This window comes from Hakea prostrata, chromosome 3 (genome assembly GCF_041222555.1).
Source record: "Hakea prostrata isolate BN-2017 chromosome 3, UWA_Hpros_2, whole genome shotgun sequence".
Classification (NCBI taxonomy): Eukaryota; Viridiplantae; Streptophyta; class Magnoliopsida; order Proteales; family Proteaceae; genus Hakea; species Hakea prostrata.
This window is the reverse complement of record NC_142602.1, coordinates 24,127,357-24,153,995: the sequence shown is the minus strand read 5'-3', so window position 1 is coordinate 24,153,995 and position 26,639 is coordinate 24,127,357. Positions and strand designations below refer to the sequence as shown.

The window sequence follows — 26,639 nt, the reverse complement described above, 5'->3', positions numbered from 1 at the left end:
ACACGTCAAGATTAGCACCTATGGCAGCCCTCATCACTAACATCTTGGTCCCCAACAAACAAGGATGTTGGATTTGTGATGAAAATCATTTTATCTTTTGGGTTCAAATTTGAACTTGGGTCCATTTGGTATTAAACTATAGGTTAGGTATTTGTTATCATTAAGAGGGCTTCACGAGAGGTAAATGAAGTGAGAAAAAAAGAGTTTCTAGGGAGTTTCAAGAGGGGCAAAAACGAGATTGAGCTATTGAGTCTTCTTTTTCTTGTGGTTTTGTAAAAATGTGTTTATTTCTCTTTTGTATTCTTTTCCATCACAACTCTATTGAATCTTGAGCTTGCATTTGAAAGGTTTTCTTCAAGAGCTTAAAGGTGGAAGGGTCAAATAGGTTTGAGAAGTGGTGTGACCGGTTGAAGTAACATTGTATTATTTTAAAAATTAAAATAGTGAATTCCGTTCTAGTGGATGTAGCTAATTTAGAACATTCCGGATTTAATGAACCACAAAAAATTATTGTGTGTTGTTTATATTTTTTTTCATTATTGTGGTGGCTTATTGTTACCTGCTTTATAATTGTTTTCAACTTATTTGCACAAGATTCTTGATTTATTTTTGTTCATTTAGGTGGTTCGTTCAATTACCCGATCCTTAAATTGGGTCTTGTCTTCTACAAAAGTATCTACAAGAACTTTACTGGTTAATTGCGTAGATTGCTTTTGGCTCCAATGGCTAAGAAGTGTTTGTTATAATACCACTTGATCTGATAATATGCGTGCCCAGATCCAAGATCTTATCAGAAGATCTGGACTGATTTGTGAAGCTTGAATGGGTGGTCATCCTTGAATTTGGAAATCAGTAGTGCTACCAAGCTCGCTGGAGCTCTTGTTCATCTGGTAGTGAAGGTTTGGGAGGTGAAGAATCAAGGCAACAACAGATGCGCTAGCTGGGGAATAGTAATAAAAGGAGATATTCAGCTCATTGGCGACTAGGATTGCTAGGTTACATAAAGGATCAATCACAAGGGCAGCAATGAAGGAAGTCACATATATGGTTTGGAGTGTGTGGAGAAGATTTGGGTTGTAGATATGAATCGCTTCAAAGAGCATGGAGACTGGACGGGGAGTAGTTGATGTTGGAAGTAATGAAGAAGGGTTGGGTAGAGGAGGGAGAAGCGATGGAAGGTGGTGATTGAAGGGTCTGTTTGAGAGACATGGTCGATGTAAGGACCAAGATTGGCAGCAGTTTTGTAAGATTCGTCTGAAATGAGGACGACTGCAAGGAAGAAACGTTGGTTGTAGCCGCGGATGATAAGCTTTCCCAGTTCAACCTTGGAGACTAGATCTAGCCGATGGTAGAGGCTGGATACATCACTATGGTGTTCTTAATTTTTCTCTTCAACTTTGCTTTTTCTATAAATCTGTACTTTGATACCTGGATCTTTCTCGAATTGAAGGAGAGCACCACAAAACCAAGACTCAATGTTTTTTCTTCTAGGCTGCGTTTGTTTGCAAAGATAAAGTGGAAAATAAAGGATGGGAAAAAATATGTGAGTACCATGTGTAATGGGGTGAAGGAAGAAAGAAAGGAAAGGAAAAGATTTTACTTTTCATCAACTTTCTTACAAAATCCTACCAAATTTTTAGGGTTTTAAAATGGCTCGGGGTGGAAAAGTTAGGACTGCCACATCACCAGACAAGTTTCTTTAATCCTCTCACTTTCCCACCCCAAGTAACCAAACAATCTACCATTTTAGAATTTAAGAGAAAAATAAAAAATCTACACTCTTTTCAAGAATTTTTCCACCTTACCTTTATTCCAGCAAACAAATGCAGCCCTAGTGGTGTTTTCCTAAGTTTAAATGACAGGGGATTCTTTTGTAAATTGAAAATATTAAATGTAGTTTTGTAATGTTCGTTTACCCCATGGATAAAGTGATAATTTCAAATTTAAAGTTAACCAAAAAAATTAACATTGAATTTTTTTTGTAATATTTCAAAGATAAAATTGGGCTAATTGAAATATTTGCCAGTTAAAAATTTAGGTCCAATTTAAATAGATAAAATGAAAAAAAAAAAATTAAGAAAGTAAACAATTCTATCTAACTAAGAAAGATTCAAATGCCATTTGATCACCAAAGATAAAGGAGGAGAGTGATACTTATCCTTTCTTCGACGTGGTAATAAAATTACATGCACCCCTCTGGGAATTATGCATAAAAACCCATGCAAGTGTGCCACGTGGAATAGGAAGAATTTCCATGTGGCAAAGACGAAGCTCAGCATGAATTTTGCATTGTCCTCACGTGATTTGGTTTCTCGTTATGATTATGGCAGACCCACGTATATCTTACCAAAACATAATTTATATACATACATATATAGTAGTATTGGCGTAAGCCAGCCCATTCATTGTAAAGCCCAATCAAAGTCCATTGATCCGCATTTTTCAGATTCCAAATGGGCTTGGCCCAGTACAGGTGTTTAGACATCCCGGGGTTTTGAGAAAATAAAATATCGCATCACGTTACGAGTAGTGGGTCCCGCTTAACAAACCCGTTGACCGGCATTGGAGAATCCCCACGTAGGCATACCACCTGTCCCTTCCTTTTATCATTCGTGATAGACCAGTCACCAGGGATTCCAAGCCACCACACTCCAACCGCCTCGACCGAAAGGACCGAAACCGTCACAAATTAATGAGATCCCTAAAATGCCCTCCCATAACTCGTCTTACACACTGGGCATTCGTAAATTCAGCCCAACTTAGAATTCCTTTTAGATGATCTTCATCCAGAACAGCGTTCTCCAGAACACTCTAGGCGTAACCAGTGTCAGTCCACCGTTTCTTTTCGGCTTCTACACGGTTACTCTTAATTTTGTTGCTTCTACTGAATTCTGGAACTTTCTTTATAGAAAGCTAATATGCTATAAATGCCACCTTCTTCGGCCGGTTATTCTCAGATTGTAGAAAACAAAGCGAAAGATTTTGTGTGCAGATAGAGCTTACTTAAATCAAGCGTTGAGAGTTGTGTTTTGGGTATTGGGGAAAGCTTTCGTTAATGGCGAAGAGTGAAGGAAAGGCTATTGGAATCGACTTGGGTACCACCTACAGTTGTGTAGGGGTATGGCAGAACGATCGGGTGGAGATCATCGCCAACGATCAAGGTAACAGAACCACCCCTTCCTATGTTGCTTTTACTGATACAGAACGATTGATCGGAGATGCGGCAAAGAACCAGGTAGCGATGAACCCAAATAACACCGTCTTCGATGCGAAGCGGCTTATTGGGCGGCGATTCTCTGACCCATCTGTGCAGAGCGACATGAAGCTGTGGCCATTCAAGGTCTTCCCTGGTCCTGGGGATAAGCCCATGATCGAAGTCATGTACAAGGGTGAGAAGAAGCAATTCGCTGCTGAGGAGATTTCCTCGATGGTTCTGATCAAGATGAGGGAGATCGCAGAGGCGTTCTTGGGTCAGGCTGTGAAGAACGCGGTCATTACTGTGCCGGCTTACTTCAATGATTCGCAGAGGCAGGCCACGAAGGATGCTGGAGCAATTGCAGGGCTTAATGTGATGAGAATCATCAACGAGCCCACTGCAGCTGCCATTGCTTACGGTTTGGACAAGAAATCGTCGAGGTCGGGTGAACACAATGTGCTCATTTTCGACCTCGGTGGTGGAACTTTTGATGTTTCTTTATTGACTATTGAGGAAGGTATATTCGAGGTGAAGGCTACCGCCGGAGACACCCATCTTGGTGGAGAAGATTTTGATAACCGCCTTGTTAATCACTTTGTGCAAGAATTCAGGCGGAAGCACAAGAAGGACATCAGCGGCAACGCCAGAGCTCTGAGGCGATTGAGGACAGCCTGTGAAAGGGCAAAGCGTACTCTGTCTTCTACAACTCAGACAACAATCGAGATTGATTCTCTCTATGAAGGTATTGATTTCTATTCCACCCTAACCAGAGCCAGGTTCGAGGAATTGAACATGGACTTGTTCAGAAAGTGTATGGAACCAGTCGAGAAGTGTCTCCGAGATTCCAAGATCGACAAGGGTCAAGTCCATGAAGTCGTTCTAGTTGGTGGATCGACCAGGATTCCGAAGGTCCAGCAGCTCTTGCAAGATTTCTTCAACGGCAAAGAACTCTGCAAGAGCATCAACCCAGATGAAGCCGTCGCATACGGTGCAGCGGTTCAGGCAGCAATTCTGAGCGGTGAAGGTAATGAGAAGGTGCAAGACCTGTTGCTGCTGGATGTGACTCCTCTGAGTCTGGGTCTGGAGACCGCCGGTGGTGTTATGACAGTCTTGATTCCTCGTAACACAACAATTCCGACCAAGAAAGAACAGATCTTCTCTACTTATTCCGACAATCAGCCTGGAGTTCTGATTCAGGTCTATGAAGGAGAGAGAGCCCGAACCAAAGATAACAATCTTCTTGGCAAATTCGAGCTCACAGGCATTCCTCCTGCGCCAAGGGGAGTTCCTCAAATCAATGTCTGCTTCGACATTGACGCCAATGGAATCTTGAATGTTTCTGCAGAAGATAAAACTGCGGGAGTGAAGAACAAGATCACAATCACCAACGACAAAGGAAGGTTGAGCAAAGAAGAGATTGAGAAGATGGTGAATGAAGCAGAGAAGTACAAAGCTGAGGATGAGGAAGTGAAGAAGAAGGTAGAGGCCAAGAACTCCCTGGAGAACTACGCCTACAACATGAGGAATACCGTGAAGGATGAGAAGTTTGCAGGGAAGCTTGACCCTTCTGATAAGCAGAAGATTGAGAAGGCCATTGATGACACCATTCATTGGTTGGATGCAAACCAGTTGGCTGAGGTAGAGGAGTTTGAAGACAAATTGAAGGAGCTGGAGGGTCTGTGCAATCCTATTATTGCAAAGATGTATCAGGGAAGTGGAGGTGATATGCCCATGGGAGGAGATGACATGCCGAGTGGTGGCTCTGGTTCTGGAGCTGGCGGTGCTGGCCCCAAGATTGAAGAGGTCGATTAAGGGAGGGGATAAAACGATTGGAGAAATCGCAGTGGTTTAATAATGTAGTTAGCTGTTAATGTTTGTTTTGTTCTCTATGCTGCTTTTCTGGGTTTTTAGTGTATGTTTTGTATTTGCAACCCTGTGATGGTTCTTCTTGTTAGAAGTTGGGCAAATCAGGATTAATCTTTTATTCAAATACATGTTTACTTTTCTTATCCAAATTGAGCAGTGGATTTTTCACAATTGACAGTCTAGATCAAATCAATCGACTTGCTGCTCGCTAACTTTCGTTCATGGACAGCAATCTGTGATAGCTTTGCAGATCAGGATTAATCTTGTACTCAAACAAACCCTTCTAGCAGATTTGAGCAGTGGATTTTCGACAATGACACTCTAGATCAATTCAATTGACTTACTGATGGCTTACTTTTTTGTTGATAGATTCTTAAATGTCTAATTCGAGCTATCAAATCTCCTTGAATTCCAATTCGAGCTTCCAACTTCCTGCGGAATACTTGAAAGCAAGTAAAGGGAAGGTGCATGATGTTTGAATCCTGTAACTGAAATATCCTACTCGGAGAACTTCAAATTCTGTTCTTTCCTCGGGGTAAAATCTTACAAAGAACTTTAAATTGCTGTTTGGGTAAGATCTTACAGAAAACTTTAAATTTTTGTTCTTGTTGTGAATAATGTTACCTTTCATATTGATGGTGCTCACACTGAAGGTGTTCATTTCTGCGCTTCTTATAAGGGTCCTCATGGCTGCTGAACGCTAGCAGGGGAAGGCTGCTGAACGGTAGCAGGGGAAATGAAGGAACAAGTGATGGAGAAGGGGTTATAACTTATAACTAAGGCGGGCCTGGTTCGAGTTTGGTGGAACGCTGAGAGGTAGGGAGAGTTGTGGGCTAAAAGAAGGGGAAAAGGTGGTATGTGGGCTGGGCTGACAAGGTACAGGGAGATTGGTTTAAAGGGGGGGAGCAAGAGGCCGGGCCGAGCAATTGTAGCATCTTTCGAATATGGGCATTTATACTTCTAAGTTTTAACATATGGTTTTTTTTTTTTAAAATATAAAGTGGGGTGTCAGTGTTTTAAGACCTCTATCTTGGGGTGCTTGGGATAATTTTCTCTTTATATAAATCCTCAAAATAATCTTGAGATCTTATTATTTAAGAATAATTATTAAACCAATATTTATTTTCTTTCAATTCTATAAGTATCTCTATCAACATCTTGAAGGGGAAAAAATGGGGTGGTTTAATGGTTTTCAATGATAAATTTGATTAGTTAATGGGTCCAATGAAATTAATTTTGAAGTGTGTATTCTTCAAAAACAAAGTGGGGTGATAGTGTTTTAAGGCTTTCATTTTAGGAGTGTCAATGCAATTTGTTCTTATATAAAGATGTTATGTCATCAGTTAACTAATAAAGTTTAATGGCATGGGAGGTGATTAACTTGAGGTATAATACAAGCTTAGGGTTAATACTTTCAAAAAGTACAAGAAATAGAGGTAATAGTAATTAAGTTATAATAGAAAGAGTATCATTAACTCTAACAAGTGGAAAATGAACATTGTGCTTCTAATTTTAACAGTCTCTTAGCATTAGTAGAAGTGGGGAGAAAAATAATTTATGAAGATCTAGGTTTGATTAGTAATTAGGGTTCGTTTTTTGTATCAATTCTCATTCTCTATTATGCCTATTTAAAATAAATGAGTACAAGAATTCATTATTGGTCAAGAATGAAAAATGGTTTGGTGAATTTTGTTGAAAATATATTGTGAAATGAAAAATAAGTTTGGTGTCAAAATAAAAATTGTTAGTAAATAATAGTGAGCAAGTGATAAAAGAGGAAAAAGTATGGGTTTTACAAAATAAATATGTATATTGACTATTTTACCTCATCTTAACCATAAAGTTTTAAGTAAATTCTTTTTTGGTAAGAAATTTTAAGAAATTTGTGCCTTAATGAAATTTGTGCCTAAAGAAATTTTGTATGTTTTTCTATTATTTTAAATAAAAATAAAACTGATAATAGATGCCAAACAACTTAAAATAATGAAAAAAATCTCATAATAGAGAATGAGAATTAATACCAAAAAGATCCTAGCTAGGTAGGCATGATATCATTCCATTATAATCTTAAATGGGCCTTAGATGGGCTTAAACAAAATTATTGACATTTTTTAAAAGTCAATATATTTGTATATCATAATATTGTTGAATTTTGTGCTACTAAAAAATGTTTGAAAACTACAAGGGGACTCACAGCTGATTGAAAATCAAGTACAAGGGGAGTACAACGTCAAAGAACCTCAATTGCAGAAATATCAAGATATTGTGCGAACATTGCAAAAAGAATATAAAGATCTTAAAGTATGTCAGACCCGGATGAAGGAAAATACAATGGCGGACGAACTCTCAAGATTGGCTAACGCCAAGGAAAAGATGCTCGAGCCTTCGGTTTATGTAGAAGAGTTAGCACTCCCGAGCAATCAGGAAAATGAGGTATCCTATATCGAAGCCAAGCGCTGTTGGATGGACTCGATTGTGGAGTACCTTTGGGACGACAAATTGCTAGAAGATGCAAAAGAAGCCATGATGGTTCGAGTACGAGTGTCAAGATTCACTATGCAAAAACCGAAGGTTATACTCGAAGGTCTTATGCTGAACCACTCCTCAAATATCTAGGGACGAAAGGATCGAAGAATCGTTTTGGCGAAAGTTAATGAAGGGATTTGTAGAACGCACATGGGTGGTCGAGTCCTAGCTCACAAAATCCTCAGGCTTGGGCTATACTGGCCAAAAATTCAAGAAGCCGCAATGGATTATGTTTGCCACTGCAACAATTGTCAAATCCATGCAACAGTATCAAAAAGGCCTACAGAAACCCTGACTTTAATTCTTGATCCCATCCCATTTGCAATGTAGGGAATTGATATTATGGGTAAATTCACTAAGGCATCCACGCGGACGAGAATATCTTATTGTAGCAATCGACTATTTTACAAAGTGGGTAGAGACACACCCTCTGGCGGCAATCATTGAGAAAAAAGTGGAGAATGTTCGAACTAGAATCTATAATTTATAGGTTTGGGATCCCAAAAATCATTGTTACCGGTCATGGTACACAATTTGACAATCCACAGTTTGATCATTTCTACAGCACATACTAGATCGAACACTGACTGTCATCAGTGGCGTATCCACAAAGTAATGGCCAGGATAACAAACAACAAACAACGAAGAGAAGAGAGGTAGAGACTCTCTCAGTTCTGTTTGTCTCTACAACTCTATCCCTCTACCTCTCTTCGCAGCTGCAAAGATGAAAATAAACTGGGGGAGAGACGAGGACAATAGGGAAACCCCCTATTATGTATTTCCCTTCCCCCCTTGGTTGGTTGTTTATAGAAAATTTAGTATTCATTTTTTTTTTATAACACTTTCTTATTTTCGCAATACGAATTAGATTTACATTTCCCGTATAACTCCAACAACCATAAAAATTACGTCACTGTCCTAACTTTTACTAATTTCAAATTCCCCACAACCATAAAAATTACGTTAGTGTCCTAAAGTTTACTAATTTCAAATTCCCCACCATTACTTCAAAGAAAAATCCACATTTACTATTTTGCCATTCCTTCTCTCTTATTTTTTCTTGGTGAGATTTACTATTTTACCATTGGAATTGTGAATACTTTTTTTTTTTTTTTTTTTAAACAACACTTTTATTCAAAGCGGGCCAGGGGGCTCAGAGAACAAAGTTCCACCAACCACCTAGTGGAAGACGACCATTCTTTCGGGCTCGAAACCGAAAGGGCCTTCCTGGCTAAGAGATCTGCAACTACATTAGATCTCCTAGGAATAAAGGCAAGGATACAATGTATGAAGTTATCCATTAGATAATGAATATCTTGGATCAGAGGTTCCACTACCATCGGGGGTTGAATCTCTCCTTCCAGGTACTTGATGAGCTGCTTACAATCTGACTCAACTAAAACTGACTCATACCCGCATGCAAGCGCCTCCAAGAGTCCCGCTCGAAGAGCAAGAATTTCACCTTCTTCACCCGAATTATAGCTTCCGGTAATGCGAGCACTCAAGATTTTCCCTCTGCATCTCGTATAATAATGCCCGCACCACCCTGTTGTGTACTTGCAACCCATGAGGCATCTGTATTCACTTTCACAAACCCTCTTGGAGGAAGTTTCCAATTCGACTCCTCATTTTCTGCGTAGTCCATCCCCCTTTCTGTAGTCGGTTTGGCTAACTTCTGATTGTCCCAAAACTCTTGCAATGAGTGGACGGCCATCTCCACTATTTCATGTGGTTTCCAACGCCGGTCTCCCATGATGCGATCATTTCTAGCTTTCCATAACCACCACACTACAAAGGAACTCAAACTTTTCATAACTTCGGCATCTTGCTTGCTGAGTTTGCTAAATTCCCTCCAGAGAGATATCCATTCTTGGAGCGATCTACATTTGTCATCCGAGATCCTCCAAGAGAGAGGAGAGCCAAACCATACACTCTTTGCAAACTAGCAATGTAGTAGGACATGTGGGGTTGTTTCCTCCTCCAAACCGCATTCTCCACATAATACATCTACTCCAATATTTTTGGAATTGAGATTAGATGTAGTTGCTAGACATTCATTACAAGCCCTCCATAGAAAATTCCTGATTTTTGGCCATGTTTTACATTTCCAAATCTCTTTCCAATGTGTTTCTGTGAGCTCATTCCAGCTATGTGTTTTGGATGTAGAAGGAGTCTTTCGTTCCACCTCCTCTTGGTGGTGTGCAAGAACTTGATAGGCACTTTTCACCGAGAATCTTCCATTTCTATTGCAGCCCCACACTAGAGCATCTTCATTAGGGAACAATGCCAACTGGAATTGTGAATACATGTGACAGAAAGAATAGTTATCTTCTGCCAACGCAGAGTTTGTTCTTAATAAAACCCCTTTGTACCCAAAAAAAAAAAAAAAATCTTCTCAAAATTATCTCAATTTTATTGTTATTGTTCTTATAGATTAAATTACTTTTGTGTTTTTTTTCAATTGGTAATTTTATACTAGGGAGGAAGGGAATATTACATATACTGTTAAGGAGAGTCTAACCGATGAGCTTTTCATTAAAAGGTATTGGTCATTATCAATTGAACAAACTTTTGGTGATCTTTTACATTAAATTATTAGTTATACATAATGATATAATCGATTAGATATTTAAATCATCATTTACGTGCACTCTAGTAGTCGTACTATATATTTTATGTGCAAATCGAATGTATTTAGGATTTCTTAAATTTTGATTATTCAAACATGTGTTATAAACAATTAATTAAAAGTTTAATAATTAATGTTACTAAGTTTTTAGTCCAAAAAGATTAATAGGTTTAAAAACAAAATTACAAAGCAGTAGTTATTATTGATAGTAATAGTTGACCAACAAATAATAAGGATGGTAATGGGAGGAACTCAAGACCTCTGAATTGTGAAATGGTGATTCTTTTGTCAATTCAATCTACTATTAAGGAGTATATAGTTATTTTAAGTACAACTTATATTTTTTTTTGTTCCATCCAATCAAAAAAAAATTGATCTCTCGTGTGCGTCTTTTTTTTTCTTCTTATCTTAAGCAACTCGTTGCTCTATATTATAAGGTGAGTGATTATGACATATACCACCATAAGGAATTGAGTTGAGATATCTTCATTAAAATGTGTTAATTAGAATTATATTCAAGAACAGGTGGTTTAACCATCACTCAAAAGAGGAGGAAGCACAAGTGGTGGAAAAAGCCAGGCCACCAAACTCGAAAAATACCCAAACTTAGTTATTAATGCTATGCCTCCCTACATGAAGGAATTAAGAACAAAACTAAAACTTACAACACGAGAATAAATTAGTTGAGCAATGTCATCTACCACGGATGTGGCAATCCAATCTACTGATGTAGTATACCGGTATCCTTAATTGTAAAGGGTACTAATGATTGGTAAGTAATGTAAACCATAAGGAGCAACATATCAACCATAGACTATATAAATATGCATCTAACACAGTAGTCACAACCTCCTATGTAAAGAAAGTAAAACCAACGAGGCATTGGGTTCGAACCATCATTCATCCACATATTTCCCCTCCCTTGGGTTCATAGGTCATAGTCTTTGTCAATAGTTTGATAATCACATAAAAAAAGGCTCTAGAATTATTTTTTTATGGGATGAATAACACTACAATATTTTCCCGATGTAAAGATACAGGGGATGGGTTCTTCGTGATTAGAGTGTGGTGTTTTTTTTTCCTTTCCTTTTTTCATTTTTTCATTTTTTTTTGTTGGGGTGGGGGAATTTGGATCCTTTGCTACCATACACAGTGGGGGGCCTGCATTGTTAGGCCTAGCGGCTTCAAGTAGAATAGTGCAGGACCCACACTTTTGTGAGTATAAATGTATGAATGTATGGGCGATTGGAAATAGAGGATCAGAACTTTGGGGAGGGGGGGTTGTCTAAAGAGTATGGTAGTTTTGAGTGATTGGACCCAATCTAATCTGTGGGTGTATTTGTGATAAAAAAGTATACCCAAAAAAAGAAGAAGGTGTCTGTGAATACAATGGGATTAGAGGGACATTGCAGTCTTTTCATATTATAAATATCTTAAGTCACATGGAGATCTAGTGAAGGGTAGGTATAGTTGTAGCGGTCCAGATGTGCCATGATTGAATGGTCCCAAGCTGGTTCTGCATCAGATGCTCAAAGCAGCCGATCACTGCTCTGCAGATTCTAGAATAGCGGACAAGAATAAGTAAGACTCGAGGGTATTACCCGGACCGTTAGATAGGAATAACTCAAAGTCTCAACTTAGTCCCTTTGTTTTTGGTAGTATCTCAAGTGAGTCGTTGATGGTTTCGTGTCGGAAATCCATTTGTTTCGCGCCTTCTGCTATTCCTCCATTCTGAAATGCTCTTCGCCTCTACCGAACCCAAAGAAACCTATAAATCCTCACAGACGAACCCCAACCAATATCGTTTCGAGTTGGCGCTTGCTTCAATTCTTTCTTGTGAATGCTTCTTGCATCTTGATTCTTCTCTCTGTTCGTTTCCTGGTTCCTTTCGTTCCTCATTTGTTTATCGATTTCGAGTGCACGTTTCAGCAATTCTCTGCCTTTTTTGATCACCAGGGTGAAGTCTCGATTAAGGTCTACAAATGTCAGGATCTTCGAACAGAAGAAATCAACTTCTTTAGTAGATTCATGCTTTCTGGCATTCTTCCATCACCAGGAGGTGTTCCAAGGATCAAAATCTGCTTCACTACAGTAGAATCTTGAAGTGTTTGCAGAAGACATGAACTCAGAAGTGAAGGAAGATTCCAGAATCACCAGCGACAAGGTTACGCTACCCAGGAATGATGAGAGATTAAAGATAGGGGAGCAAGCCGAGAGGTTGGAGTCGGAGGTTGAGGAAGTGGAGAACGAGAAGAAGGAAGCTGTCAAGAAAGTGCTCATGGATTTCCTTTACCTGATGAGGCGTTACATAAATTACATGAAGGACAGGACGGCTGGTGCGAAATTGGATCCTGTATTGAAGCGAAAGATTGAGAAGATGATGAATAAAGCAATTAGATCCCTGACAATAAAGGAAAAATCGGCTACATTGAACCAATTGGAGGAACAACTGATTGACTTGGTACTTACCTGCGGTCCAGTTATTGCAAAGTTTCGCGAGGAACGGGTCATTGTTGAATCTGCGCCAAACATAGAAGAAGATGCTCTCTGTTCTGAAGAAGTTGATTGAAGAAGATGCTCTCTCTGTTCTGAAATTTCCTTCTCCGCTTCAGATTTGAGAAGATTACATGTTTTCGTATCTGAGAATTCTGTTTCCTGGGCTTGATAATGAGTCCCCTTTCAACTCTGACTCTCTATATTCAAGATATCCGTTTCAAAGATTCAAGAACCTAAACTCGTTTGTGTGTTTGGAATCCAAGAACTACGATCATCACCTGAAGGGTACGTCCTTATGTACGAGTACAGTAGCTCGAAATTGGATCCTGTTGAGAAGAAAAAGTTGCAGCAACGACGAGTTATTTGCATGGTCGGAGAGGAACAAATTGGCTACAGAGGAGGAATTGAAGAACGGATTCAAGGAACTGGATATTCTCACACAACCAATTATGGCAAAAATACAGATGAGTTACTACTGGATATGCATGTGACAATTTCTAAAGAATTTTGAAACCATTTGAGGTTCAAACAAAATTAATCCTCTGAAGACATTCTAGTTAGGTTCTTTAGTAAGTTCTTGTATTCAATCTTAATGGCATTCCTACTTCTTCCTCTTTTACTGCGTTTCTTCATCTATTTGAGGACCCTATATATCCAGGGAACCAGGCATCAGGTGTTGGGTACGTGTCTCTTAAAGCAAGTGTTCCTTTAAAGGTTCTTGAGATTAATCAATGCTTTCTTGACTAGCCCCTCTTGAAATTGACAAATTAATTTAAGCCTCAATCTCTGTTCCTGTTGAGATGATTTTTCTGAGTCATCTATGGAAAGACTCACCATAGTTGGGTTCTATTCTATCTCGGAAGCCCAATTGCAATATTTCTAGTTGCACCACAAGGACATCTATGGTTGTAAGACTAGTTTCAAGTGACATAGCTCAGCTCACCAATTTCTCTGTCATCATTTTGTTATAGCCAACTTAGGATAGACCCTTGTCCATCTAGGGAGGGCTGCAATGGTAGACATGGAGGTCAACAAGGATTTGAAGAATCCCGAAATACATTACAGGGTTAGGGAGGGATCAGGAGCAACCCTTCGACAGTAATCTCTTTTTAAAAATTACTTCTCTAATTTGTATTAGGCCTTTGCAGTTTGAGAAGATTGATTTTGTATTCTGAAAATTGTGTTTCAAAGATTTAAAAGCAAGTCTATGTAAAGCTCGATTAAAACGAGTGTAAATTTCTACAATTCCCTTTAAGTTACTATCTCCATTTTCAAATTCTTCTTCAACTAATAAAGCACTAATCATAAGAAGTAAGGACACTTTAAACTTTGACAATATCTTAAGGTGACAAATACTTTTCCATGGCTTCCTATTGAAGTACCTTTTTCAAAATATTGGGTAGAGCAATTTAGTTTATTAACAGCCCCAAAACAATTTCTGTATTAAACTGGATTGACTAAAATGTACACCCTCCACTTCCACCAAAAAAAAAGGAAAATAGAAAGACAGAAAAGCAAACTACTTGAAGGATTTCAACGATAGATTACTACGCATTTGGTAACTGTGTTTACATCTTTATGTGCTTAAAAATCGTATTTTGCTTAGAAATAAACGTTTGATAATCCATTATAAAAAAAAAATTCAACACATTATTACAAGAAATTGATGTTTGATGGGCCTTAAGCTACAAGTATAAGAAGTATCAACTTAGCTGCTAGTACATTGGCTAGTTTCTTTCTTGTGTATGAGTGTGTGCTGTTTGTGTGTAAAAAGAGATTTATATCTCTTAAACTAAATTCCTAAAAGTAAGGGGGAAGGTTGTACAATGAAAGGAGGGGGGAAGAGATCCCAAGTTTGATTTAGGGGGTTGCGGTTGAACCACGTCCTAACCAACATGAAGGTTGAATTTGCAACCAAAGAGTTGTGGGTCGGCTCATATGCGGAAAAATTGCCTTCAATAATCAAGTCAGTTTCGAAATAGTCTTAGGCTTCAAGCAAATCTCACTCAGATAATATAGATAATGAGTAAGTGAATTCTTCTGCCTTACCTTGAGGATATAGCCCTCTAAAACAATGGTGGTTTAATGGTATGGTAAATTTTGTCAAAATTAAATTATGGAATGAAAAATAAGTTTGATATATTAAAATAAAAATTTGTTAAAAATAATAATGATCAAGTGAGAAGAGAGAAGAGAATAATATAATTTTTTATAAAATATTGTATATTGACTATTATACCCTCATCTTAACTATAAAAATTTAAATAAACTTTTGCATAAATGAAGAGGATGAAATTCTCACCATAATCCATGGTATACAGAAAGTCTATTATAGATTTTAAGAGTTTTTTTATTATTTTAAATTAAAAATAAAATTGATAATAAATACTAAACAATTTAAAATAATAAAAAATTCTCATAATTAAGAATGATAATTAATACTAAAAACCCTCTTTGAAGAACAAGAAAAATAAAAAAAAAATCCTATAGTATTTATAATAACAATAATTATCCCTATATTATATAGGTTACTAACCTAAATATACCTATGTTATGTATATGTTATTGACCGTAGAGTTTTACCTCCATCCCACGTATGATTTTTTTTTGTTTGCCAATCCCGGTCTCTAAGGATTTGTCCTGACTAATCAGGTGTTCGACCTGGGTCGCACACGTGGCTGTGGTGGGTATAAGTCTTCCAGTAGAGATTTTTTGCATCTACAAGGTTTCAGTAACCTTGCTTAAGCGGACCAGCTGCTTACCACTTAGACCAACCCCCTATGAGGCATTGATCTTTGGTAACTAAGAAAGGAATGCAAGAAAGACTGGGATTTTCAAGGAATTCTTATGTAAAACCCAGCCATAACGCCTCTTAAATTTGAGTTCCTCCAACGGTAAGACTCTGCCATGAGATCTTCACTGCCTCTAATCTCTTCTTCAAGGGTGAATGACTCTAAACCCGCCCAGGTCAACCTCACGTTTTAGACCTGGAGATTGAATAACTTCTTTTCCCCAGATCCACTCCAGTCCTTCACTGAACTATCTGACCGGAAAGAGACTAGATGCTAAAGACTTATAGTTGGATTCTTATTCTGCTATTCCTGGCTGGCATCATGTTTCAACTTAGTGATTCTCAATTCTCATATAATGGTTTTTTAGTCGAGGTTTTGTTTCCTCATCGTTCACGTTTTGTTTTTCAATCCAATTTTTGAGAACTTGAGATGCAAAAATACTTCGCCAGCCATAATTCTCTTCTTTCTGTTGGTTTATGGACTGAAAGAGAGAGCTGTACGTCAAAATGCACCATTTTTATTTCTTTATACATATCACAAGAAAGAAAGAAAATACATTTTACTACATTTTACTATGTTTACAAGAAGTACTCGCCCGTTATTCCACACATACACACAACCCAGAAAAAGAAAAATTAAAAAAAAAGGGGAAGAAGAAGAAGAAAAGCGAGACAGCGAAACCCACTGGAAGATCTTCCAGATTTTGGGGCTTCACCCCTGCCAAACCCATGGCCAAACCCACAAAGGGCATGCCTGTTTAATGGATTACGGAAACAGATCATCTACACTTCAATCAACTTCTTCAATTTTAGGGCCGGCACCGCCGGTAGAACCTCCTGATCCACCGCCTGGCATGCCACCGGCGCCACCACCCATTCCGCCGGGCATGTCACCGGCACCTCCCTGATACATCTTGCCGATAATTGGGTTGCAGACACCTTCCAATTCCTTCAATTTGTCTTCAAGTTCATCCACTTCAGCCAATTGGTTCCTATCTAACCACTCTATCGCGTCATTGATGGCCTTTTCGATCTTCTGCTTGTCACCAGGATCCAATTTCCCGCCAACCTTGTCGTCCTTAATCGTGTTCCTCATGTTGTAAGCATAGTTCTCAAGGGCATTCTTCGCCTCCACCTTCTTCTTCACTTCCTCATCCTCTGCTTTGTACCTCTCTGCCTCTTTCACCATCTTGTCGATCTCATCCTTGCTCAGCCTGCCTTTGTCATTGGTGATTGTAATCTTGTTCTTCACCCCAGCCGTTTTATCTTCCGCTGACACATTTAGGATTCCATTGGCATCGATATCAAAGCAGACGTTGATCTGTGGAACACCCCTTGGTGCTGGAGGAATACCAGTAAGTTCAAATTTGCCGAGGAGATTGTTGTCCTTCGTTAGAGATCGCTCTCCTTCATAGACCTGAATCAAGACTCCTGGTTGGTTATCAGAGTAGGTAGAGAAGATCTGTTCTTTCTTGGTAGGAATCGTAGTGTTTCTTGGAATCAAGACCGTCATGACACCACCTGCAGTCTCAATTCCGAGACTGAGAGGAGTGACATCGAGCAGTAGCAGGTCTTGCACCTTCTCGTTGCCTTCGCCAGTAAGAATTGCAGCCTGAACTGCAGCACCATAGGCGACTGCTTCGTCTGGGTTAATGCTCTTGCAGAGCTCTTTCCCATTGAAGAAGTCTTGTAACAGCTGCTGTACTTTTGGAATCCTCGTCGACCCACCAACAAGTACCACTTCATTAACTTGACCTTTGTCAATCTTAGAGTCTCGAAGGCATTTCTCTACAGGTTCCATGCATTTCCTGAACAAGTCCATGTTCAATTCCTCGAACCGGGCTCTGGTGAGAGTAGAGTAGAAGTCTATACCTTCGTACAATGAATCAATTTCAATGGTCGTCTGGGTAGTGGAAGACAGAGTTCGCTTAGCCCTTTCACAGGCAGTCCTCAACCGCCTCAGAGCTCTAGCGTTGCCGCTGATGTCTTTCTTGTGCTTCCTCTTGAACTCTGCGACGAAATGGTTGACAAGGCGGTTGTCGAAGTCCTCTCCACCGAGATGAGTATCTCCGGCGGTGGCCTTCACTTCAAAGATACCTTCTTCGATCGTCAGCAGCGAGACATCAAAGGTTCCACCACCGAGATCGAAGATGAGCACATTCTGCTCGCGAGACCTCGAACCTTTCTTATCTAAACCATACGCAATTGCAGCTGCAGTGGGCTCATTGATGATCCTCATCACATTAAGCCCTGCAATTGCTCCAGCATCCTTAGTTGCCTGCCTCTGCGAATCATTGAAGTAAGCCGGCACGGTGATGACAGCATTCTTCACCGTCTGACCCAAGAACGCCTCTGCAATTTCTTTCATCTTAGTCAGCACCATCGACGAAATCTCTTCAGCAGCAAATCTCTTCGTCTCCCCCTTGTAAGTGACCTCGATCATGGGTTTTTCTCCAGGACCCGGAACAACTTTGAAAGGCCAGTGCTTCATGTCCTGCTGCACTGAAGGGTCAGAGAATCTCCTCCCAATGAGACGCTTGGCATCGAACACAGTATTGTTAGGATTCATAGCAACCTGGTTCTTGGCTGCATCACCAATTAGTCGCTCAGTATCGGTGAAGGCGACATAAGATGGAGTAGTTCGATTGCCCTGATCGTTGGCTATGATCTCAACTCTGTCATTCTGCCACACTCCAACACAGCTGTAGGTGGTACCCAGATCGATACCAATGGCCTTCCCTGTGGTTTTCGCTGCCATTGCTGGAGCTGGTAAGCTGAACTAACCAGAAAGGCTTTTCAAATTTAGAACAGAAAAATCGAAGAACAAAATTTTGAGATTTGGAAAGCTAAAAACGGGGATTGCTTAGAACTGGATATATGAATTGGATTGCTTCTAATCTTGGACACGGGCTCAACTGTCATGGTGAGATGAGAACTTATAGGTGACATTGAAGGAGGCTAGATTCTGGAGAGACCGTTTGGGAGTTTCCAGAGAAAAGTAGAAAAGTAGACAAACAGGAGTGAAAAGAAAGAAGACACAAAAGAATTTCAAAACGAGAAAAATTTGTGACTGTTACTAGTGTGGAATTTTCCAGTTCCCCTGAATAAGGCCATCAGTATTGCCACGTGGGAAGGATGGATTCTGTCCTCCTCAGCATCGCATCATTCATGGAGAGGACTCGAATAGAGCGCCTACACCATTCTAGACACCACTATTCGTTCGAAGTGTTAAGTGGGCCCACTGTTAGGTTAGGTGGGACCACAGATGGCCGTGTTTCAAAAGATGGGCTGCTCGATTTGTTTTTAGATACTTGTTGGTGGGGGAGTATATATTGGGCCTGAAAAAAGCCTAGGCCCAATAGATTAAGATTCAGATCTGGTAAATATATATACCCTCTTAACTTCTACATTTTCTTTTTTTTTGGTAATGTTAACTTCTACAGTTTTAAGAGTATAAAAATTGCTCTAAAACACCAAAATACATCTCTCAGGTTACATAAACTATCTTTTTTTTTTGGAAGCATATTAATTCAGAAATTGAACTCATGAAGAGAAAGAAGAGTGAAAGACACTAATCAACCATGAAGAGAATACGGGCATAGATAGAAGTCATGTTTCCATCTGACATGGCCTATGAGTAACACGGGAAAAAAACAAAGAATTATAACTTGGACTTAGAATAAAAGATGTCATCAACTGGGCTGGATAGAAAGATGGACCGAATGGCTATTTTTGCTTAATGGGCCAGTCACACCACCCACCAGTCCTACTCAGATCTCGGTTGCGCGTTTGTATTGCGTCTGTTGGTTTTCTTGTTGGTTGTGCGTCGATCACCAATTGAGCGTGCGCGTGCTCTCGTCCTTCGCTCTTGCGCGTTTTGTTCCTGCTCCTCTGTTTTCGGCATTATTATTGCTCATAATGGGCTGGACACAAACTCCACCAATGCTTTGCTGCTGGTCCTAAGCCCAGCTAAAGGAGGAGGGTTGGTGCATCAGGTCGACAGCTGACACTGCAAAAAAATCTAGCCAAACCTTTTTTAATAGATTTCGACCTTATATGATAATGGGCTGGACACAAGCAGGGGAAATAACATACAGGGGAACAGGTGATGAAGAAGGGATCAACTAAGGGGGACTTGGTTGGGGGAAGGCTGAGAATAAGGGAGGGTGTGAAAGGGTAGGTTGTGGGCTTGTGGGTTTAAAAATAAAAACTTAGAAAAATAAAAGGTCTTGAGTGTAATTTAAATATTTTGTATTTACGTTTATATTCCCATGTTTTGATTTATAACTGTTGGATACACATTTTCATATGTGGCATGATCTGGCCACTGGCAGTAGTATGCATTTTTCAGATTCGTGACCAACGAGAATCAATGGAGAAAGATATTGCATTATGCACCTACAAAGGAGTTTGAGTGACATGATACTTTACATTAAATTGGCCACCTCTTGTGTAAGGCCAAACCCATGAATCAGGATTAATTATTAGGTTATAGTACAAATGATATAATTATTCATAAATAAATAACACACATTAAATGTTGTTTTGAAATTTTTGAAAGATACAAAAGATGTCATATCATCAATTAACTAACGGATGTTAAATTTGAGGCAAAGTTAGTAATTTCAAATAGTACAACGAATAAGGTAATATTAAGCTTTGGTATAGCGGGGTATAAGTAAATCCAACAAAAGGCAAAACGGGCATTACACATTTAAGATAAACAGCTTATTAACGCCATTAGAAGTGAGGGAAATATTAATTTCATAAAAGGCATAGTTTAATAGTAATCAAGCTGTAATATAGGGACAAGAGTACTTATATATCCCTATATATATAGGACACATGACCAATATCTTCAGGTTGGAGTCTGCCCCTGTGCCCTTCAAGCATAGAAAGGCAAAGGTCCAATCCGTAAGTCCACATATCCTACTAGTTGCGGCACAATCATGTTCGTCCCTTCAACCCGCATGTGAGCTCGCCGTGGAGGTCGCACCTCCGCGTCTAGTGGCGTCCGACTGGAGCAGAGTAATGACATAATTGTGTAGTTGCGCCTTCTTTGGCTCCCTCCTTTTTGTTTCTGTGGTTTGGTGGCCCCTGTTGGTGGTCGCTCTGCGGTCCTCCCTGGTGTTGTCCTTTGTTTTTTGGCTGTCTTTTGTTTCCTGTCCCTTTGTCTTTTCGCCGCCGCTTGGTCGGTCCGGCCTGGGCTGGCTCCCGTGGTTTGTTCGTCTGCGGGGGCTCCGGGGTGTTTTTTCTTTCTTATCCTACTTCATAGCCAACATTTCACTATCCGCTCGTTCCTGTAGGAAGCGCAAAGAGCTAAGCCACCAATGTCATAGCGATATATATATGCATAGGGCAAGGCTCCACCCTTGGCTTCAACGTAATTCTAAATCTTGACCTCATACCATAAGACACTAGTCTTTGTCAATTGAACCAACCCTTTAAGATTAAGAACAATGGATATTTTGAAACGAGCACATGAAATATTTGGATTTTTATTTATCAACTTTTAACGCGGCACATTTCTGCATGTCCAAGTAAAATTCTAATGGATATAATAAGCCTCAACTTGAAATATCTTTTACCCTAAGTTACCAAATATATATATATATATATATATTCTTTGTATGCGATGCATTCATATTTCCCTCTTAAATAAAAGCTAATCAGATACACATAACACAATTTTTTCCTGAACAACTCAAGGCCTCCACTCAACTATCTAATCAGATACACATAACGCACCAGATGGTAAAGATTTACCCGTGGAATTCCTACTCTTTTTAACTCTCCTGTTCCTTGCATTTATGTTTCAAATTCCAGTGATTCTCACAATTCTCATATCAATACTTTTTTTTTCTTGAGATAATGTATCCTTATCATTCACATTTTGTTTTTCTCATCAAAACTTGAAATGCGCAGTGCTTCATCAGCCATGATTCTACTTTAGCTCCGCATTTTCCGTCATGTGGCATTTGAAATTTTCTTCTTTCCTTTTGTTCATCATCTCAATTGGTATTTGTTTGTCGGTGATTTGCTATGTATTTTCTGGAGTGGAAGAGAAGACTTTGACGCAAAAATACACTATTTTATTTGTTTATACATACCACAACAAAGAAAGAAAATACATGAAGAGATACGTTTGTTTATGATTACTAGACCTCTAACTCCCCACTATGGCCTTCACCTTTCTCACCCGGTATTCAAATCCAAAAACTCATAGGAAGATCTTCCAGATTTCCAGATTTTAGGGGCCAAGCCCCAGGCCAAACCCACACAGGGGTGCCCATTTACGGATTATACAGATCTGCTTCAATCGACCTCTTCAATTTTAGGGCCGGCACCGCCGGTAGATCCTCCTGCTCCACCGCCTGGCATGCCGCCGGCGCCACCACCCATTCCGCCGGGCATGTCACCAGCACCTCCCTGATACATCTTGGAGATAATTGGGTTGCAGAGACCTTCCAATTCCTTCAATTTGTCTTCAAGTTCATCCACTTCAGCCAATTGGTTCCTATCTAACCACTCTATCGCTTCATTGATGGCCTTTTCGATCTTCTGCTTGTCACCAGGATCCAATTTCCCACCAACCTTGTCGTCCTTAATCGTGTTCCTCATGTTGTAAGCATAGTTCTCCAGGGCATTCTTCGCCTCCACCTTCTTCTTCACTTCCTCATCCTCTGCTTTGTACCTCTCTGCCTCTTTCACCAGCTTCTCGATCTCTTCCTTGCTCAGCCTACCTTTGTCATTGGTGATTGTAATATTGTTCTTCACCCCGGCCGTTTTATCTTCCGCCGACACATTTAGGATTCCATTGGCATCGATATCAAAGCAAACATTGATCTGTGGAACACCCCTTGGTGCCGGAGGAATACCAGTAAGTTCAAATTTGCCGAGGAGATTGTTGTCCTTCGTTAGAGATCGCTCTCCTTCATAGACCTGAATCAAGACTCCTGGTTGGTTATCAGAATAGGTCGAGAAGATCTGTTCTTTCTTGGTGGGAATCGTTGTATTTCTTGGAATCAAAACCGTCATGACACCACCTGCAGTCTCAATTCCGAGACTGAGAGGAGTGACATCGAGAAGAAGCAGGTCTTGCACCTTCTCGTTGCCTTCGCCAGTAAGAATTGCAGCCTGAACTGCAGCACCATATGCAACTGCTTCGTCTGGGTTGATGCTTTTGCAGAGCTCCTTCCCATTGAAGAAGTCTTGTAACAGCTGCTGTACTTTTGGAATCCTAGTCGACCCACCAACAAGGACCACATCATCAACATGGCCCTTGTCAATCTTAGAGTCTCGAAGGCATTTCTCTACGGGTTCCATGCACTTCCTGAACAAATCCATGTTCAATTCCTCGAACCGGGCTCTGGTCAGAGTAGAGTAGAAATCGATACCTTCGTAGAGGGAATCAATTTCGATGGTCGTCTGGGTTGTGGAAGACAGGGTTCGCTTAGCCCTTTCACAGGCAGTCCTCAATCGCCTCAGAGCTCTAGCGTTGCCGCTGATGTCCTTTCTGTGCTTCCTCTTGAACTCTGCAACGAAATGGTTAACAAGGCGGTTGTCAAAGTCTTCTCCACCGAGATGGGTATCTCCGGCGGTCGCTTTCACTTCGAAGATACCTTCTTCGATCGTCAGCAGCGAGACATCAAAGGTTCCACCACCGAGATCGAAGATGAGCACGTTCTGCTCGCGAGACCTCGAACCTTTCTTATCTAAACCATACGCAATTGCAGCTGCAGTGGGCTCATTGATGATCCTCATCACATTAAGCCCTGCAATTGCTCCAGCATCCTTAGTAGCCTGCCTCTGCGAATCATTGAAGTAAGCCGGCACGGTGATGACAGCATTCTTCACCGTCTGACCCAAGAACGCCTCTGCAATTTCTTTCATCTTAGTTAGGACCATGGACGAAATCTCTTCAGCAGCAAATCTCTTCGTCTCCCCCTTGTAAGTGACCTCGATCATGGGTTTTTCTCCAGGACCCGGAACTACTTTGAAAGGCCACAGCTTCATATCTTGCTGCACTGAAGGGTCAGAATATCTCCTCCCAATGAGACGCTTGGCATCGAACACAGTATTGTTAGGATTCATAGCGACCTGGTTCTTGGCTGCATCACCAATTAGTCGCTCTGTATCGGTGAAGGCGACATAAGATGGAGTAGTTCGATTGCCCTGATCGTTGGCTATGATCTCAACTCTGTCATTTTGCCACACTCCAACACAGCTGTAGGTGGTACCCAGATCAATACCAATGGCTTTCCCTGTGGCTGCCATTGCTGAAACTCGAAAACTTAACTGATCAGAAGAGCTCTTTCAATTTAGAGCAGAAAAATAGAAGAACAAAATTTTGAACTTTGGAAAGCTTAGAACGGAGATAGCTTGGAATTGGATGCCTGAATTGGATTGCGTTTAATCCTCGAGACGAATGCTACTGTGGTGGTGAGATGAGAACTTATATGTGATATTGAAGGAGGCTAGATTCTAGAGAGAACGTTTAGGAGAGTTTCCAGAGAAGAGCAGGAAAATTGACCATTGGAAGAAAGGAAAACAAAAGAAGACACAGGAGAGTTCTCTAACAAGAAAATTTTGTTACTGTTAAGAGAATGGAATTTTCCAGTTCCCACTAGTTGGTCCGTCGGCATTTCCACGTGCGAGCATGGATTCATGGAGAGGAATTGTAGGAGGGTCTACATTATTCTAGAAAATAGCGCACGAAATTAAGCGGTTAAGTGGGTCCGATGGTTACCGGATTGAGACATATGGACTATAGATGGCGGTGTTTAATAAGATGGGCCGCTTGATTTGGTTTTACTCTTTTAGATATTTGTTGGTTGGACCTTGGACATAAGGGAATATGTATTGGGCCTGAAGAATGCATACCCAATACCAAAAGAGCCCTAAGCCCAATACATTCAGGTTTGGATCTGACTTGTTGGCAAATCGTTTCTGAGCTAAAGGTATAAAATACTCAAAATTGTCTGGTTGGTTCGATTCGGTTCAATTCGATTTACTTTTAAAAATAAAGTGAAAAGGGTTATGAATATGTTGAGTATGACTCATGCTTCACATTATGTTGCCAACTAACACAGAACCACTTAGAGTTTCTTTACAGTTTGGGTTTAGACCCATGAATAGCTGTAGGCTTAAGGTTTTTAGGCACATATACTTATTATCTTGTAACAAAACATTTGATGTAGTTGTTTTGAGAAGAATATAGCAAAAACCTAATGCCTGACACAATGAATTAGAGTAAGCATGTATCTCATTTTTCCTTGTTTTCAATTTGATTGTATCCCTCTAATCTTAGCATAATGGCTGAAAGCACAACCTCTACTTCAATCAACATCTTCAAAGTTGGGGGTAGAACTCTCGATGGTATAGTTAATTTCAGGGGCCCTATACACATACAAGTCAAAATTAGGGTTGCAGAGATCCTCCGATTCCTTCCGTGTAGTGTCCAGTTCCTCTGCTTTAAGCCCTTGGCTTTTCTTCTTAATCTCTTCCTTGCTCAATTCCTTCGGTCTGGTGTCCGGTTCCTCTGCTTTAAGCCTTTCGTTATTCTTCCTAATCTCTTCCTTCAACCTACTCGTGTTAGTGATCCTTTGTATCTTCAACCGTCCTGCGCCTCTCACCATTGCAGAGACGTTCAAGATTCCATTTGAGTCAATTTCGTAGATGATAGTGATGTGAAGAACACCTCTTGCTGCTGGAGGAATGTTGGTGAGCTCAAATTCGCCCAAGATATTATTGTCCTTTGCTTGAGGACACTCACCTTCGTAGACCTGAATCACTGCTGAAGTCTGATTATCTTTACCAGTACTGAATATCATCTCTTGCCTGGTCGGGATCGGTGTGTTCCTCGGAAGAAAAACGGTCATGACACCACCCCTAGTCTTGATTCCAAGACCCAGAGGAATCACATCCACCAGAACCAGGTTTTTTTTTCTGTACATTTTTCCTTTGAGTTTTGAAGCATAAAAGGCAGCACCGGCTGCAACAATCTCGTTTGTTTGGAGGATCTGGCAGAGCTGCTTCTGGAAAAAATCTCGCAAAAGCTCATGGACTTTCGGAATCCGAGAAGAACCACCAAAGAGAATCACCTCATCGACCTGGGTCTTATCCACCTTGGAGTCTTGGAGGCACCTCTGTACTAGATCTATGCATTTCTTGAACAAATCCTTGTTCAGTTCCTCGAATTGGGCTCTATCAATCTTCGCTACGATGTCTTTACCATCGCAGAAAGACTCAATTTCGATCGTCGTCTCAGTTTTGGAAGACAGAGTTCGCTTTACAATTTCACATTCACTCCTCAACCGCGACAGAGCTCTGGCATTGTTGCTGATGTCTTTGTTGTGCTGCTCCATAAACAATGTAACCATATGGGTGACTAAGCGGTTGTCAATGTCCCGACCACCAAGGTGGGTGTCTCCGGCAGTGGCTTGCACTAAGAACTCATCTGAACCTGAATCGATCTTTAGCAAAGTGGCCTCGCAAGTGCCACCACCAAAACTAAAGAAGAGGAAGTTCCTCTGCTTCCCAGTCATTGAAGCTTTCTGGGGTAGATCACAAGAGATCGCTACTGCAGAGGGCTTATTGATAATATTTATCACCTTAAGACCTGCAATTATTCCAGCATTCTTGGTGGCTCGCCTTTGCGAGTCATTAAAAGTCGCGGGAACAGTGATGACTGCGTGAGTGACCTTACGATTCAAGAAATCCTCTGCGATTTTCTTCATCTTCTTGAGAACTATTGACGAAATCTCCTCAGGAGTGACTAGCTTCTTCTTCTGCGTCTGTATATTAATCACCTCAATGGCCGGGTTCCCATCAAAATCAGCAACAACCTTGAAGGGCCAAAGGCTCATGTCCTCCTTGACGCAAGGATCCAAGAATCTCCTACCAATGAGACGCTTAGCATCAAATATGCTATAAAATGGATTTTTATCTGCTATGTTCTTGGCTGTGTCACCAACCAATTGTTCGAAACCATCGAAAGCAACATAAGAAGGAGCTATCGTCTCGCCTACGTCGTCGGGGATTAGAGTGATTCCATTACTCTGCAAAACTGCCACACAACTGTAGGTGGTACCCAAGTCGATCCCTATGGCTTCTCCTTCGATCTTGGACGCCAT

The 26,639-nt window shown here is 40.4% G+C and overlaps 4 protein-coding genes across 4 annotated transcripts; 1 reads left to right on the top strand and 3 right to left on the bottom strand.

Moving 5' to 3' along the window:
- Positions 1 to 2,808: 2,808 nt before the first annotated feature.
- On the top strand, positions 2,809 to 5,190 carry LOC149021792 (heat shock 70 kDa protein). Its single transcript, XM_089149969.1, has one exon. The coding sequence runs from the start codon at positions 3,056 to 3,058 to the stop codon at positions 5,006 to 5,008; it is 1,953 nt and encodes a 650-aa protein (XP_089006095.1). The 5' UTR covers positions 2,809 to 3,055; the 3' UTR covers positions 5,009 to 5,190.
- A 10,993-nt stretch (positions 5,191 to 16,183) lies between these two features.
- On the bottom strand, positions 16,184 to 18,305 carry LOC149021791 (heat shock 70 kDa protein-like). Its single transcript, XM_089147184.1, has one exon. The coding sequence runs from the start codon at positions 18,260 to 18,262 to the stop codon at positions 16,295 to 16,297; it is 1,968 nt and encodes a 655-aa protein (XP_089003310.1). The 5' UTR covers positions 18,263 to 18,305; the 3' UTR covers positions 16,184 to 16,294.
- Positions 18,306 to 21,653: 3,348 nt separating this feature from the next.
- LOC149021790 (heat shock 70 kDa protein-like) lies at positions 21,654 to 23,887 on the bottom strand. The gene has a single exon (XM_089147182.1). It carries the CDS (start codon positions 23,779 to 23,781, stop codon positions 21,820 to 21,822), a length of 1,962 nt encoding a protein of 653 aa, XP_089003308.1. The 5' UTR covers positions 23,782 to 23,887; the 3' UTR covers positions 21,654 to 21,819.
- Positions 23,888 to 24,842: 955 nt separating this feature from the next.
- LOC149021789 (heat shock 70 kDa protein-like) lies at positions 24,843 to 26,639 on the bottom strand. Its single transcript, XM_089147501.1, has one exon. The coding sequence runs from the start codon at positions 26,637 to 26,639 to the stop codon at positions 24,843 to 24,845; it is 1,797 nt and encodes a 598-aa protein (XP_089003627.1).

What these genes read in the sequence shown, in the direction of transcription:
- LOC149021792 (XM_089149969.1), top strand. Translation starts at nt 3,056, where the DNA reads ATGGCGAAGAGTGAAGGAAAGGCTATTGGAATCGACTTGGGTACCACC.
- LOC149021791 (XM_089147184.1), bottom strand. Translation starts at nt 18,262, where the DNA reads ATGGCAGCGAAAACCACAGGGAAGGCCATTGGTATCGATCTGGGTACC.
- LOC149021790 (XM_089147182.1), bottom strand. Translation starts at nt 23,781, where the DNA reads ATGGCAGCCACAGGGAAAGCCATTGGTATTGATCTGGGTACCACCTAC.
- LOC149021789 (XM_089147501.1), bottom strand. Translation starts at nt 26,639, where the DNA reads ATGGCGTCCAAGATCGAAGGAGAAGCCATAGGGATCGACTTGGGTACC.